This window comes from Nematolebias whitei, chromosome 12 (assembly GCF_014905685.2).
Source record: "Nematolebias whitei isolate Nwh7 chromosome 12, NemWhi1, whole genome shotgun sequence".
Lineage (NCBI taxonomy): Eukaryota > Metazoa > Chordata > Actinopteri > Cyprinodontiformes > Rivulidae > Nematolebias > Nematolebias whitei.
In genome coordinates this window covers 45089626-45105468 of record NC_056509.1, presented here as the reverse complement: position 1 = coordinate 45105468, position 15843 = coordinate 45089626, and the positions used below count along the sequence as shown (strand labels likewise).

The following is a 15843-nucleotide window of genomic DNA, read 5'->3' as shown; positions in this document are numbered from 1 at the left end:
AATATTGAAATCTATTAACTTTTATTTAAGCGAGATTATTGAAGAAACTTTGACGCTGTTTGTTTGTATTAATGTTACTCAGAATTTAAAATAAATGACACAATCATTTAAATATTTTGTGGTACATTTGTTGTTTTTGTGTATATATTTTTGTTCTTAGCATAAGGTTTTAAACTAATAAACACTTGTGCCTATATGAATTTGTGAGAAAAATCAAAACTGCATTAAAACATATTTTTCTCCTTCAGGTTCTTTTGGAGATGTGACTGTACCTGATTTTGATAAAATGCAGTCTATGCCAGGTTCCAAACACCACATGTAAGTAAATATTGATTATAAATATTTTAATATTGGTTTATAGGAAACTTTAAATTTAGTTTAAGACAACATAGGTACTTGCTTGATGTTCCTTGACGAGCTGTGGTTTTAGACAGATTTCCACCTGTTTCTGGCAGAATATTTAAACTATCCTCTTTGCTGAATTGCTACAGTTCACAGACATATGGACATTTTCCAGGTTGTCCAGCAACAACCTTTTTATCAGAATCTGGTTGGACGCCAAAGTTTTTGGTTTTCCGCAACCTTTATAACAAAGAAATCTCAAGAATTTTTTAATTTAATGTTTATTGCATTATATATAAAGTTTACGATCTAGAAAAAAGGGTTGTAAGCTCAATTATCCAGGTAGATAACAACAAAAAAGGTTAAATCGTGTCATCTGGACCAGTTTCTTTAAGTGAGAAACGTTTCAACCCCCATCCAGAGGACTTCCTCAGTCTGTGGCCTGCCAACCAGATCTGTTCCATAGGTAGTTTCAAGCCAACCTCATGTTGGAAACTCAGAAGACTTTTAACACGTGCAAAACACACCCATCCAAAACAGTCAATCATCATGTGCAACAATCAAATGTTGTAGGCCAGATGGTCGTCTTGCTACTCACAGAAACAGCCTGAGGACAACAAAGACCAAAGTGGTTCAGACAAAGTCCACTTCTGAGATTCTACTTCTGAGATTCCAACAGGCTTGGAACACAGCAGTGACGACTACTTATGGGACTGATCTGGTTGGCAGGCCATAGACTGAAGTCCACTGGATGGACGACGAGACGTTTCTCACTTAAAGAAACTGGTCCAGGTTCTGATTCTGGTCCAGATGACACACTTTTACCTACCGAGTGGCAGACTCTTTCAGGAGCTGCTTGAGTGGAACTTCCTCGTTCTCCTCTTCATCAGACTTCACAAGAGAGGCACTCGCAGCGTATTTAAGGCGGAGATTAAAGCAGAAAAAAATATTTTAACTAGGGACGCACCGATCCACTTTTTAAAATCCCGATCCGATCCCGATCCAGTTCCGAAATCATGATCATCATTGATTTTACATGAGGCTGTAATAATCTGCTCTCAAGTACAATTTGTACAAATATATTCATGCATGTCCAAAAAGGCAACTTGAGGTAAGTTTTATTAATGTTGGATAAGTTTTGTAGTTAGAATTAAATTCTGCTAACACAAAACATGTTTATTTTTATTCCTAGTTTTAAAGTGGATATTAAAGTGATTAATTTAAGTGATTGTTTAAAGTTGTTTTGTATTTTATAAGGGGCAGATAAGAATTTTTCTTCTTTCTGCACTCTTTTCATTCAACATTTTCTTTTTGATGATTTTTTTTATTTTTATTTTGTTTTATTTAAATGAATGAATAAATGAATTAAATTAAATTAAATGTTAAATGGCTTTAAACATCTGCTAAGTTCATGACATAAACCAACAGACATGTTCCTGTTTTTAGTATTTTACATCACTTTATAATGTACCTGTTTATGTTTTTAATATAATTTTTAAATCATATGTTTTTTATGATTGTCTACTGTTGTACTGATAAATATCTCCTGGAGGGTAAACTATATCTTGACTTCAAGTATCAAACTGTGAAATCCTTCGTTTTCTACAGTCGATAGCAGTTGGTCATTAATTATGAAGTTTAGCAACTTCTCTGTAAACATTCGAGCTCCATGGTTTCAGCGACGTCTTCTTCTTGTTCAATCCGAAGCAGGCAGTCTGATTTGGGGCAGCCGTGCTCAGTCTGTCCCTCCTCAGACTGAGCGGGGCAGATTGGACGCGGCTGGTCGGGGTCGAGTCGCCTGTTTTGGTTTGAGCAAAGAGCAGCGCCCCGCTGAAGCCACGGAGCTCGAATATCCAACGTAAAACTAACTTTACCGCGGTTTAATGTGGGTTCTATGGCTCTGCAGACATTGCACGTTGCTGTCTTGTTTTGTTTCTAGTGTAAAATACTTCCACACAGCGACATGTTTCGATGAAAAGTTTGTTAGCTGTTAGCCACCGTGCTGCTAACTCAGTCCTCACGTTGTAGCTGCTGCAAACTATGAACTGGATTTCCTGAATGTGAGGCGGGTCTTATTACTCTGGGTTCATGAGACACGCCGCTGTTCAGGAAATCCATTCCGTAGTTTGAAGCCAACATGCAGCGCAACCACAGACATGCATGGATCGGAAATATCGGCAGGTGGATTGGAAAATCCGATACGTAAATTTTGCTGGTATCAGAGGCCGATACCGATACTGGAACGGATCGGCCCCATCCCTAATTTTAACTGAAAAATTTTCTACACCTACAGGTTGCCCAAGGGTGTACATGACCTTAGTAAAAGTACACCGTATACTGTGTACATAACTTCAGTGAAAGTACACCGTATACTGTGTACATAACTTCAGTGAAAGTACACCGTATACTGTGTACATAACTTCAGTAAAAGTACACAGTATAGTGTCCTCTAAACAAGCGTTGACGTTGTAAGAAGACAATAGCTTGTACTATCAGAAACATTCTAACAGTATGAAAGCTGAAAACTTGCACTTTACAGCCAGTATTTATTATTACGGTTACCCAATTCCTGCTGTTGCAGGAAGCCCACTAAACACCCGCTCTGTATCCCTCCCACATAGACACGACATGAACAGGTGAGCCCAGCCAACTCTTGTCAAATGCGAGGCATTTGGGAGTCCCGCACCGCCTCATGTGGACGCGGGACAGGGGAGGTAAAATCTGGGACTGTCCCGCCCAAATCAGGACAATTGACCCCCCCCCCCCCCCCAGACGGAAATTTGTTTTTAGATGAAGAACTTTAATCCACGTCTGTTTAACTTGGTTGTCCACTGGACAACCTTGATGTTGTTGATCTGGTTGTCTGATAAGAAAATAAGTTGCCTCTGAAAAATGCAAACTGCTTACGTCGACCCCTGGTTTGGTTATATTTCGTGTTTTCTAAGAATGAACTTACATTTCACAAATTAACTATATATGCAAAGAGCAAGACTGTCGAACACATCAGGCAAGAACGGGACGAAGTTCTCCTCCAAAACCTCCAACAACTGGTCTCCTCAGGTCCTGGGTGTTTACAGACTGTTGTTAAAAGAAGAAGAGATGCTTCCGTGACAAACATGGTCCTGCCAGTAAATTTTAAAATACCTTATTTAAATAATGTTTTCATAGTTTAAGATGTGATATGTTCCATTTTAAATAAAATATGAGTTTTTGAGATTTGCAAATCATTGGATTCCAAATTTTACACACATTGAGTTGTGACCGTCTGACTGGAATTTATCCAAATTAACTTGTTCATTGATAAAAACATAAATTATCCATACACAAATGTTATGCGTTTAAATGTAAATTTAGTTCAGTAATTTCTGATACTTTGATTTGCAGGTCACAAGAGTCCAGTCCACTGACACCATGTGCCCTTTGGCCAGTGGACCTCAAGTTGACTCACTTGGACTGGAACGCTGAAGCGACCCTAATACATTTCCAGGGACAGTACCTCACCATATGTGAACTTGACTACAACATCTTGCAGGGAGAAATCCAAAACGTACCCAAGAATAAAGCTGCTGTGAAGATCGGAGAGTTTTGTCTTGTAGAAGATTCGACTTTGGCCCGCTGGTTCAGAGGAAGAGTTCAAAACCAAAAGGACGACTTGTTTGACGTGTTTCTCATAGACTGCGGTAACATCTTGAGTGTGGATGTTGCCCACATGTCGTCCTGTTCGAGCGACCTGCTTAACCTGCCTCCAAAAATAGTTTGTGGCTTTCTTGCCAACGTGCTGCTTCTTCAGAATGTTTCTCACTCAGCAGTTGAGAAATATTTCTCAAGTCTGATTGGCAAAAATGTCACAGGTTTCATTCAAGCCCTCCTTCCTCACAAAGTCCTCCTGTTAGAAGCCCCTGACATCAACTGTGACCTGGTCCAGCATGGCTTCGGGAGACCTGTGGACACAGATACCTTCATCTTCTTGGTCAGCATGCTTACGGACGTGCCACTCAAGCAAAACATCGAGCCCGTTCCTGACTTGCTTATTGAAAAGCCAATAGTCCAAGGGTTTTGTTTCAGATCATCCAGCTTGCAGGGATACGCAGACGTTTTGTCTTTCTGTGGGCCTAGACTCACGTGTGAGACGCGGACTAAAGTCAGAGTAACTGCTGGTGTCAACCCTGGGCTGTTTTTCTGTCAGATGGTCAGCGTGGAGGCAGAACTCCAGGAGATGTCCAAAAGGTTGGCTGCGATTTTTGAGCACAGAACCGACGAATACAACCAGAAGACTCCAGAGAATCTGGGTCTGCTGTGCGCAGTTAAAGGAAAAGATGAGAAATGGGTCAGAGGCTTTGTGCGGTTTCTACCAGTCAACTCTCAAGTAAGAGTTTTTTTGATCGACTACGGGTTATTTGAGTTGGTGAAAGTGGAGAATGTTCACAGGTTGCCTCCTGAATTTTACTCGGCACCAGTCATGGCGCTCCCGTGCACGCTCCCCTCTGCGACCGGTCAGGATGTGGCTCTGAAGGCTCAGCAATTGAGTTTCCTGAAGGCAGGCTTGCTTGGAACCGTGTTGGATGTGGAGATCAGAGATTTTGATGTAGAACAGTATTTGTACACCATTACTGTGCTCGGTGCTGAAGAAACACACGTGGAAGAACCAGAGCCGGTCCAACACGGTCCCTTTGCGCCGGATGTTAAAGAAACGTCATCTCCGAGTGGCTTTTCAAACTTTAAGACGATGTTGAGTGAGGCGTTCTACGAAACGTTACAAGCAGAGGAAGTGCAGGTCGGCTCGGTCTTTGTGGGCTACGTTGAGCACGCACAGAATCCGAACCACTTCTGGATCAGAACCCAAAAACGCAACGAGGAATTTGAGGAAATGATGTCAGAAATAACAAAACACTTCAGTGAAGTGAAGCTGGATGAAGACCTGTTGTTGAATCCAGAGCTCGGGGTGATGTGCTGCGCTGTGTACGAGGAAGACTTGCATTTCTACAGGGGTGTGGTAACGGACATTCTTAAACATGGAGCAGAGATTTTTTTTATCGACTTTGGGAACACTGAAAAAGTGCCGTACGACTTGATCAAAAACATTCCCGAGACTGTTGCTAACAAATCAGCATTTGCAATGTGTTGCACGCTTGCTAATGTTTTTCCTTTGGACGACGTCTGGGCCAGCACCACCTGTGACTTTTTCAGAAAATCTGTGTTGGACAAAGCTTTGCTAGTTCGTGTTGTCCGGATGAAAAAGCACAAATGCGTTGTTGAACTCTTTGAGATGGGAAATGATAATAGCATCACTGAGCTTTTGATCGCTTCCAAACTAGCTGAATACATTCCTGTAGAGCGAGCGGCGCGAAACAGCAAAGATGGAACAGAAAAAACAAGACGCCTGCATCATCCGGTGACTGCAGACATAGGTGGAAGGTCAGAGCAATGGGAAAATTATAGGGAGGAAGAGAAAACGTTCAGAAATGAAGCTGAGAAGGTTAAATGTAGCTTCAGAGCTGTTAGCATCAAGCCAGGGTTTGAGTTCTCCGTGCGCTGCTCGGACATTAGCTCTCCATCTGATTTCTGGTGCCAGCCTCTTGATAAACTTCCAGCTTTGGACAAACTGATGGACGACATGCAGCATTATTACTCCCTTCACACAGTCCCCCTGCAGCCCGGGGAGTCATGCTGTGTAGCCAAGTCACCACATGATGGAAAATGGTACCGGGGCTTCGTTGTAGGAAAACAAAAGGGCCACACTTCAGTAATGCTGGCTGACTTTGGCCCCGTCATCCAAGTCAAACAGAATCACCTCTGGGCGATAATCCCAGATTATACGTATTTGGAGGGACAAGCTATCAGGTGTAGCCTTTACAATCTGTTTGAGCCTGCAGAACACACCCAAAGTGGAGATTGGAGTCCAGAGGTGTTGAACCTGCTGAAAAATTTTGTCCTCAAGAGTGCAAACAATCTTCGATGTCAGGTCGTTTCCCAGGTAAATGTGAAAAACAAAGGCCTGAGAAACGTCGTCGACCTCTACAACAGCCAGACGCAGCAGACTGTAACAGATGCCCTCAGAGAGCAGGGACTGGCAAGAAGAGCAACGGTGCCAATGAGACAACGATCTGATGTTGTCCCTGATTCTTTTGTCTATTCTTCGTTTGGTGTTGGCCCCGGAAGTGAAGAACAAGTCTACGTTGCTCACGTAGGCAGCCAGTGTGAGATCTACTGCCATCTCGAGAGAAACACTGAAATCATCGAAGAGCTTCAGATGAAAATCTCTGAAGAAAGTGAAAGAATGATGAAGGCCAACACCAGAGCTGCTGTGGGGAACTTGTGTCTGGCTAAATACCTGGATGGAAAATGGTACAGAGGCTTGATGCTGCCAGTCCCATCGCTGCTTCACTTTGATGTGTTTTTTGTGGACTATGGAAACACAAAAATCTCTGAGAAAACAAAAGTCATGTTTATTCCCAGGAACTGTGAGGACTTGTTGTACACGCCAATGCAGGCTTTGAGATGTCGCCTGGATTCAGTTCCCGAGGAAGAGCTCTACGTAGATGCCAAGAAATGGCTGAACGACACAGTCCTCAACAAGTGTGTCAGAGCCGTCGTACGAGCGAAGAGGGAAGATGGCTCCTTCGATATCGAACTGTTCGATGGAGACATGAACATCAACAAGAAGGTAAAGAAACTCATTCTGAGTCAGTCACAGAAACCAAAAACTGCTAGTTTGATAAAAAACAAGCACAAGGTGAAAAATACAACTTTCCACAAAAGATTCACAAAGACACGTGACAAATGTAAGAGTCCGAGCAAAGGACAAGCTTCGGCTTCTACGTCTAACAGCCACAGAGTTAAAAACACTAAAAACGTTCATTGGAGGCTTCATAATAAGAGCACATCAGTAAAACAACAAAATGTGCTCAACAGAAGGAGAAGCCCTCAGACTGAGTCTAAAGTCAAACCAGCCGAACATCAGACTGTGAAGTCAAAGAAACCGCAGCAGAGCAAGGAGACAAAAATGTCCCAGCTGTTGTGTTTTTCAGAGAAGAGCATCCGTCCAGGTTTCAGGACAAAATGCTTCGTGTCCCATGTTGATTCCATCAGCAGCTTCTTCCTGCAGCTGTCAGACGATGAACCGGACATCCTAAAAATGGGTGAAGATCTCAACTTGGGCGTCTTTAGGGATTCTCTAAAACTGGCTGAATCGTTTCAAGTGGGTGACGTTGTGCTGGCAGAGTTTGAGGACGATGGTGCTTTGTATCGCTCAGTAATAAAAACCCAGGAGAGCAATTCAAGTTTCAAAGTGGAGTTTGTGGATTATGGAAACTCAGCAGATGTATGGAGGGAAAAGATGTACCCCTTACCAGAGGATTATCTGTCTCAGCCAAGATTCAGTATTCCTTGTTCACTGCTGGACTCGAGCTTGTACGAAACGGATTCTTCGTTCACTGATGCCGTAGTAGAAAGACCAATCATGGTCGACTTTGTTCGTCAAAGTGGGATTCAGTGGCAAGTCAAGATGGAGGTTCTTGATGACGCAACACCGGAAAGCAGTCTGACTGAAAACAAAGCATCTCTTTTAAGTATAGTTAAAAGCAGTGAGGAGGCGCCATCTTGTGAACAGAACATCACAGACGAAGGCCAACAAAATGAAGTACCAAAGAAAACCTCAACTGGTGGAGGTGAAGACTCGATGCCTGTCGAGTTGTCCGTCAACCAGAAGGTAAAAACAGTCAAGTGCTGGAGAAGAGGAAGGATCAGGAGGAGCCACAAGAAGACCAAACTGTCATCTGCCAAAGTAAAGAAAGACGCTTCTCTACCGCCAACGATTGAACCCGGAGACACTGACAATGGCACCGTTCTATCAGTCCAAAGAGACGGTTTTTATATCAGGCTTTCAAAGAACAAGGGTTTGCTCAAAGCTCTGGAAGAGCAGATAAAAAACAACATGAACCAGTTCAAGACCGTTGGTGAAGCAAATGTCAAACGAGGCCTCAGGTGCTTGGTTCAGGTCCAGGAGGACACGTTTGGAAGAGCTGTTGTCCAGCAAGTCAACGAGGGAGAATTTAAAGTCTTCCTGGTGGATTATGGAGTAACAAAAGATATTCCAAGTGTCCCCGTCTTAGAACAGTGTACAGATCTCATGGAGTTCCCAAACCTCGCAGTGTTGTGCAGGATGAAGAGTTCAGGGTTCACTGAGGAAAAGGAAGCTAATCAGGGCTGGTATGAAACTCTGGAACCAATGATAGGTTCAGAGGTCAAGCTGATATTTGTGAGTTTCTCTGAGGCCGACGACTCGTGGATGGTTGAAATAGTTATGAACGAACTGTTCCTCCTCTGGCAAATCAAAGCTTCTCGGCGGCAAATTGACGACAGGTCTGCATCACCTGCTGACACCCAAAGTGAAGGAGGACCCACCTCAGACACGAGCGCTCCTCAACAGCTTGTTTTTGCTGCAGTGGATAACGACAAAGTCTATTCTGGCTCTGCAGCTGGAGTTGCAACTCCCTCTGACTTCTGTGTTGTTCTGGAAGATCTGCTGCTCACCAGGAATAAAGTGTCTGCCATTCTCGACGAACTGCCCCTGGAGATGCCTCCCCTTCCTGAGGCCCACCTCGTTCCAGGGACCTGCTGTTTGTTGAAACCTGAATCCAGGAACAGGTGGTGCCGGGCTGAGATCATCCACGCCGACGCCACAGTTGTCCTGGACCTCGTGGATCACGGTCATTATGAATGCATATCAAGTCATGATTTGTCCAAGCTGAAGAAGCTTCCAGTGGAGCTAACGGACCTCCCAAAGTTGACCTACCCCTGCACCCTGAAAGGGGTGAAGCCAGCTGGTGGAGATGGACAGTGGAGCGATGAGGCAGCGGTCTTCTTCCAGAAGTGTTTGGACCAGAAGAACCTCCAGATCTTCTTCAGAGAGTTTGTATCCAATTCAGACTGGAACGTGGACATTGTTGTCGACGGCGTCCATGTTGCCAAGAAGTTGGTGGACACTGGACACGCCAACTACATGGATGTCGCACCTGAACTCAGGTACGCTCCAGTGACTGCACATGGAAAATGAACAATATCCTAAAACTAGAGAAACTGCATTTCCTGTGAAGATGATGTGTGAAAGCTTATTGCAGAAGAACAGCTGAAATTAGCTAAAAAAAAAATGTAGCTGAAGAGGTAGAACAAGCTTAAATTACCAGAAGAGCGCAGAAAGAACATGTTTGCCCAATTAGGCTGAAAGAAGCAGAAATGAGCACAAAAAAGTGGAAATTATCTATAAAAATAAAAAAAGCGCATATATATATATATAAACAGCTGAAAAGTAGCTAAAAAAGCAGAAGGAAGCTTAAATTACCAGAAGGAAATGAAGCACATTTTTGTTGAATTAGGCAAAAAGAAAATGAAATTACTACAGAAAATGTGGAATTAGCTGAAAAAGCAAAAATTAGCATCAAAACAGCAGAAACACATGCAGAAATAAGCCAAAAGGAGCAAAACAAGCTGAAATTAGCAGAAAGAAGTTAGAAGGAATCAGAAAAGAACACAAAACAGCTGAAAATAGTTGAAAAAGTTTAAATTTGCAGAAGGAAGCTGAAGCAGAACAAAATGTGAAAGGAGCAGTAAAAGTTTGTCAACAGATCTAAAGATCTGAAGGATGCTCAGTTCATTTTCTATGAGGAAAAAAAATGGCAGAAAAGGCTAAATATTTCAAAAAGCTAGAGTTGCACCAACACCAAAAGTCATAGCAGGATTGTCCTGAAAGAGCTGAACGTTTTGATTCACGATTTGTTGAAATAGCTGAAAAACTGTGGGACGAGAACCACGCTGAGAACTGGATTACAGTTGTGTGAAAGCTTCATAAACATTCTCAGTTACTTCAGTTTATCCTGATGCTGCTCAATAATCCAGGTAGAAACATCTCACCAGGTTCAGTCGGCCTCAGAGGACCTGACTGAACCTGGTGAGACTTCAGGTGTAGGTTTTTCCTCAGCATCTTCAAACATCTGTCATTTAATTGTCTAAACAACAAAAATTGTAACATAAAAAATGCACAAGTGTTAGAACAACTGATTGTGTGTTCAGTTAAACGTGAATAAATTTAACTTGTTTTTTTTCCTCACGAGCAGGTTCCAGGCGACTGGTCCTTCTGGTCCTGGCAGTGAGGAAGAGGAGGGCTCACCTGATGGCAGTGAGGAAGAGGAGGGCTCACCTGATGGGAAACAGACCTTCAACGCAGAGTCCAGATCAAACCACTGTGAGAATTAAAGCTTCACTTTTCTTGAAGGGATGCATATCACCCGCCACCTTTCGTGCCTAAGTTTTAGATTAGGACGAGGAGCGCTGTAGCAGTTTTCTTCAAACCTCATAAAAGACGTTCTCTCTGAGACGTTTTATTTAACCACCTCTAGATGTGCATCCAATGATTATTTTCCGTTTCATTGTCTACTGGTTTGTAAGATATTTTGCTAACAACTAATGAACATACGCTGACTGGCACAAGCAAAAACATTATCAGCGTATTTAATAAACATTAATGGCTCCAGTTTTATGCGGTTCTGCTCATAAGCATCATCAGGTGGTTAAAAAAAACTAGAACTGAAGTTTGAAAACTGGAGAAAATCATCAAACTGAACTCCAAGACAAATTTAAACTTTTACAACTGACCTGCTCCTAAAAAACACTTTGTATTTTATTATTTTACAGCCAAAACCTGCTGGAAATTGAATTTATTAGTTTTCAAGATTAGCCGTCTTCTTTGATAATAAATTTATTCTAAAGTCACGTCATGTTTTCAGAAATTCCTGTGAGATCTTAAAGAAACTACCTTAAACATATTTTCTTGTGCAGGTTTCCTGATGTGAATCATCTCTGAACCGTCGAGACCCGATGCTGCAGAGCACAACTTCAGCTTTTGTTTTATTCTTTATCGAAGCTTAGATGTGGAAATTTGTTGCGTTTAAAAATGCTTGTTTACACAATTTTGTTTTCGTTAAACTACGAGTCCAGTTAGTGAGAAGCTGAAATGTTTGCTTCATAATGATTCAGTTTAATATGTGCATTTTAAAAATTAAAAAACAGTTCTGTTCATTGTAATTTAAAGATGTGTTTTTGATGGTGACAATAGTTTGTAATCACCAAGATTTTCTGTTTGAGTAATAAGGACTCCTAAATGGTTTTTGAGGTCATGTTGAATAAATTGACATTTAAAGTGCAAAATGAAGTTTTTTGAATGACGTGAGCTTCAACTTAATTAACCCAACATTACAGCAATCAAAGATAGTAAACGTGTTTTTAGTCTTATGATTTTCTCACATAAAAATTTGCAATGACTTTTCATGACGTTTGTGTTTTGCATAAATCAGCTCACAGAACAGTTAAAGTTAAATGCATTCACAAGTAATTTGGCAAAAGTCAGCCTTAAAAATACAACAAATAAAATGTGAATTAATACGGTTAAAATGATGTTGTCAGAAGTGGGATTCGAACCCACGCCTCCAGGGGAGACTGCGACCTGAACGCAGCGCCTTAGACCGCTCGGCCATCCTGACACGCTAAGGTGCGTTCCAGTTCTTTTTATGAGTCGTAAATCTCACCTTCCGTGTCCCATTCAGGGTCCACCGTATTCATCGTTAATCATCCAGTAACTCACGTAGGGAACAAGAAAGTCTCGACTTTTCACCTGTGTGAGATTTTACATTTGAACGGAAGTTTACAACTGCAGCACCATATATGGGCAGCACGATCACCGCTGAAGTTCCAAACGGAAGCGCGGAACCCTCCACCGGTGTCGTGTCGAATTGTGTTGCTTCGAAACTTTTAGACATCAAAATGCGTTTTAACAGCTTTTCGCAAACTTGTTTTTTTTCTTCTTCGTAATTTCTTACCTTAAAATAAAGCAGCAAAAACAGATCAAAACATTTATTTTTAGCAGTTCTTTTAAATACAAGAATTAAACGCTTTAAGGGGAAAACTAAACTTGACCGTCCTCAAGGCCGCCGTAGAAAACTGATTTCGACGGGGGTAACGAACCTCGACACAACAGTTAAACCCGGAAGTGCTAGCATTTAATCAGCGCCATTGTTAAAGGTGATATTCAAAATATAAACACGTATTAAAATCCAAGTTAACACGGTAAAATAAAAAGTTAGTTACAACATACAACTAATAAATTAATTAAAAATAAAGTTTAATAAAAAAAAAATTGATGGCAGCTGTCATCTAAACTTCTAACTTAAAAAGTTAAGCAGAGGGAAGAAATGACGACATTATGATTTATAAACTAGAGAAAAGTGAGCTCAACTGAAATGTTCAGGTGCTGCCAGTTACTGTGGTCACCATGGTAACCACATCCATGGCAGTCAGCTTAATGAGAGGCAGACAAATAACTGAAAAGCCTCAAACAAGTTACGCAAAAGTGAGATTGAAGCCTAAAAATTCTTGAACTGTAAGCAGAACATTAAATACATTAAACAATTGTTCTAATAAACAAATAGAACATTAAAGAACATTCCGTCATCTTTGTTAAGATTTTTCTACCTGGATTATTGAACATGAATCAGAATATTTACTTGCTGTCCGTGAGGCTGACACGTTGTCCAGTTTTAAGATTAGACTTCCCTCACTCTTCTGTCTTTAATTGCTCTACTCCACCTGTTTGTATTTATAATCATTTCTGTCCTTAACATGTCTTTTGTCTGTATGTGAATGTTTCTGATCAGTGCCCTGAGACGGCTTCTGTTGGGGCGCTATAGAAATAAATTAAATTTAAACTGTGAAAAACATCAAGACGACAGATCGGCCACTTTTTTGTCCTAATTATCAGTAACAAGAAAAGGACACATTTTTTGAACAGGACATTTATGAATGATTATAGTTTAGTACCTTTTAATTAATGTCAAGGTGAGCTTAAGATGAAACTGGTTAAAAAAAGGAAACTTTCAGTCCACAATGTTGAAAAATTTGCATTTATTAATGATTTACAAAAGGCTAAACATGAAACCATTTAAATGACTCGGTTCCGAAACCTAAAGGAGTTGTTGTAGGGAAAGAAAGAAACGTGTTTTGTAGTGAGTCTTTGTTGTTTTTGTTTGTTAAGGTCAGTTAGTACAACAGCATCTTCTTCACCGCGGTGCATCTGTTGTAAATTAAAATGAGGCCACACAGGATGGAGCCACTCAAACTGCAGCTGAGGGAACGTTAAAGAACCTTCTGTCGCTAGAACTGTGAAAGTGTACGACACTGCGATGAAAACATCTGGAGCTGCAGCTGGAGCGACAGAAAAACACGGATTACCACAGCATGAAAGGTCCGCTTCTCCCAACAGTCTGCAGATACAGAGTTAATATTAAAATAAGTGCAGGGAAGATTTGTCCACAAGGTTCGAAATAAATATCTGGTACGTAAACAAGCACTTAAAGAGTAGTTCTTATACCTTTAATAATATTTTTAGTGAAAACCAACATTAATCACATTGTGATTGAAAATTTCCTTTTTTTTTTTTTCTGACTTGAATTTACGGTTCAATCACTCAAATTAATTTCACACAACTCTGCAAAACAGCCTATTTTCTTTAAAAGAAACTAAAACCAAAGCTGGGGAGACACGTTTAAAAGAAAGGAGTTGTGGGTTTTTCTCTGCTCGTTGCATTAGTACGTTTAATTTACCGTTTCCTGGCAGGTTCCTACAGTAGTTCGAAAGAGTGAGACAGTTGCGGACTGGATTATTTACAGTAAAGTTGTGCACGAACAGAGGCCTTTCTGTCACGATCCTCCTCTGGAGCATCGATCAGTTTATCTAAAACGTCACAAAATAAAAACGTCTCTCCGGCTACGGAATGAAACAACAGTGTTTCCACTCGCTGAGTTGAACTGTTCAAAAAAATAAAAACGTCCCGGAGCTTCACTTCAGGTAGAATCTGCTGGCAAAGAAGGAATTAAAAGTTAAAACAACATGATGTGGAAAAAAAATAAAATTAAAACAAGAGCATAAAATGGTTCATATTTCCGTAAGCTATTTAAAAAAAATTAAAATGAGAATAAATCTTTCTGGAGCCCTCTCCCCGAGAACCATTGTACAAACAAAAATATATCCCCCTTTGTAGTGGTTCTCTAATTCTCACTAGAAATAATTAAAACTTTTTTACAGTGCCTCATCAGTAAAGATCCTCCAGACTCGAAGTGGAGGAAGTTCTGAACCGTTCAACGTCCGTCCTGCTGGAACGACCTCGCTACGTCAAAAGAAGGTGGGTGGTCCAGTTTGGTGGGTTCAATCACGAGGAGACCGTCAGTGTTTGGGAGGCGAGCTCTCTGGGCTCGTCCCAGGACCGCCTTAACGTTGGCGTTAAGGTGGCGCTGGGAGGCGGCGGGCTCGGGTTCTACTGCTTGGTGTTGAGCTCGTTCTCCAGCTCCATGAGTTTGCGGGAAGCCTTGACCTTGTTGGAAACCTCCTTCCCCTGAGAGAAGAGACGCTGGCGCTCCTTGAAGGTGAGACTCTCCGGAGCGTCGCCGGGGACCGAGTTCTCCTGCTCCTGACTGCAGGGGGTCCCAAACAAAAACAAAACGTTACGACAAACATTCTGACGTGGCTGCAACTTCTTTTTTCTTTTTTTTCTAAACTCACATTTCCAGATGTCTCTGTTGAATCTCAGGATTTAGGATAAAACGAGTGATAAAACTAGACGTTATACGCCCGTCTAAACTATTCTACAGCAAAACGGTGGTGATGCTTAAATGTATCAAGTGTGGCCTGGAGGAGTAAATACCTTAATTGGTATTTGACCTTGGATTGTGACCTTGATCTTGTGGTGGGGGTGATGAGACGTTTACGTCACCCCTCGTCTACTGATGATGTTTGTGCGTCAAGTTTAGAAAATTATCTTGAGTGGATCAGAAGTTAAGGCCCAGACAAGCAACGACCCGGTTTGACATTTGACCTTGATTTGTGACCTTGACCTTAAAGCTGGTGTCATGAAAAGTGCACGTGACGATGCATACGTGCATGAAGTTTTGTTAAATTATCTTGAGCGGATCAGAAGTTGTGGACGGAACAAGAGAAAGTTTATAGACGTACGGAGACTATAATCCGTCCATTTTTCAACGGGCGTATAATAATATTAATAAAAAAATAAAATAAAACGATGGTTTTAAGTTAATTGCTTTAAAGATGAGTTCTCACCTCTTCGTCCATTTGTCTCTCGGGTCCTTGTAGACGTCTGATCCTACAACTCCTGTCGAGTTTCCAGTGTACGAGTTAAATCCTGTTCAGGTTCGGGAGCAGCAAAACACGAGTCAGTAATAATTTTACCAGCACATCGTTCAAATAAAGACGTTACTGGCAGAAGCTGCTGGGTGCTGGAAATATGAACAACTGGTAACTACTGGAAACTGTTGAGACACCCTGAACCCAGCAGCTTCTGCAGCCAGCATCGTGTTAATGAAGCAGAAACACTCAGATCTGTTCAGGCTACAGCGGCGAGCTGACAGGAGGAAACCATCAGAGCAGAGAAATTAGTCGGGG

At 41.6% G+C, this 15843-nt stretch overlaps 2 protein-coding genes and 1 non-coding gene across 3 annotated transcripts in view; 1 reads left to right on the top strand and 2 right to left on the bottom strand.

Moving 5' to 3' along the window:
- The first annotated feature begins 2970 nt into the window (after nt 1-2970).
- tdrd15 (tudor domain containing 15) lies at nt 2971-11321 on the top strand. The gene is made up of 4 exons (XM_037685196.1): nt 2971-2978; nt 3697-9366; nt 10455-10582; nt 11176-11321. Exons 1-4 carry the CDS (start codon nt 2971-2973, stop codon nt 11187-11189), a joined length of 5820 nt encoding a protein of 1939 aa, XP_037541124.1. The 3' UTR covers nt 11190-11321.
- A 472-nt stretch (nt 11322-11793) lies between these two features.
- trnal-cag lies at nt 11794-11876 on the bottom strand. Its single transcript has one exon. It is a non-coding gene; the product is annotated as a tRNA-Leu (tRNA).
- A 1400-nt stretch (nt 11877-13276) lies between these two features.
- afdna (afadin, adherens junction formation factor a) overlaps nt 13277-15843 on the bottom strand; it is a gene marked incomplete in the record, with an annotated part of 118927 nt that continues 116360 nt past the window's right edge. Inside the window, 2 exon segments of the mRNA XM_037685954.1 lie at nt 13277-14858; nt 15502-15583. Coding sequence (XP_037541882.1) covers nt 14702-14858; nt 15502-15583 — 239 coding nt within the window.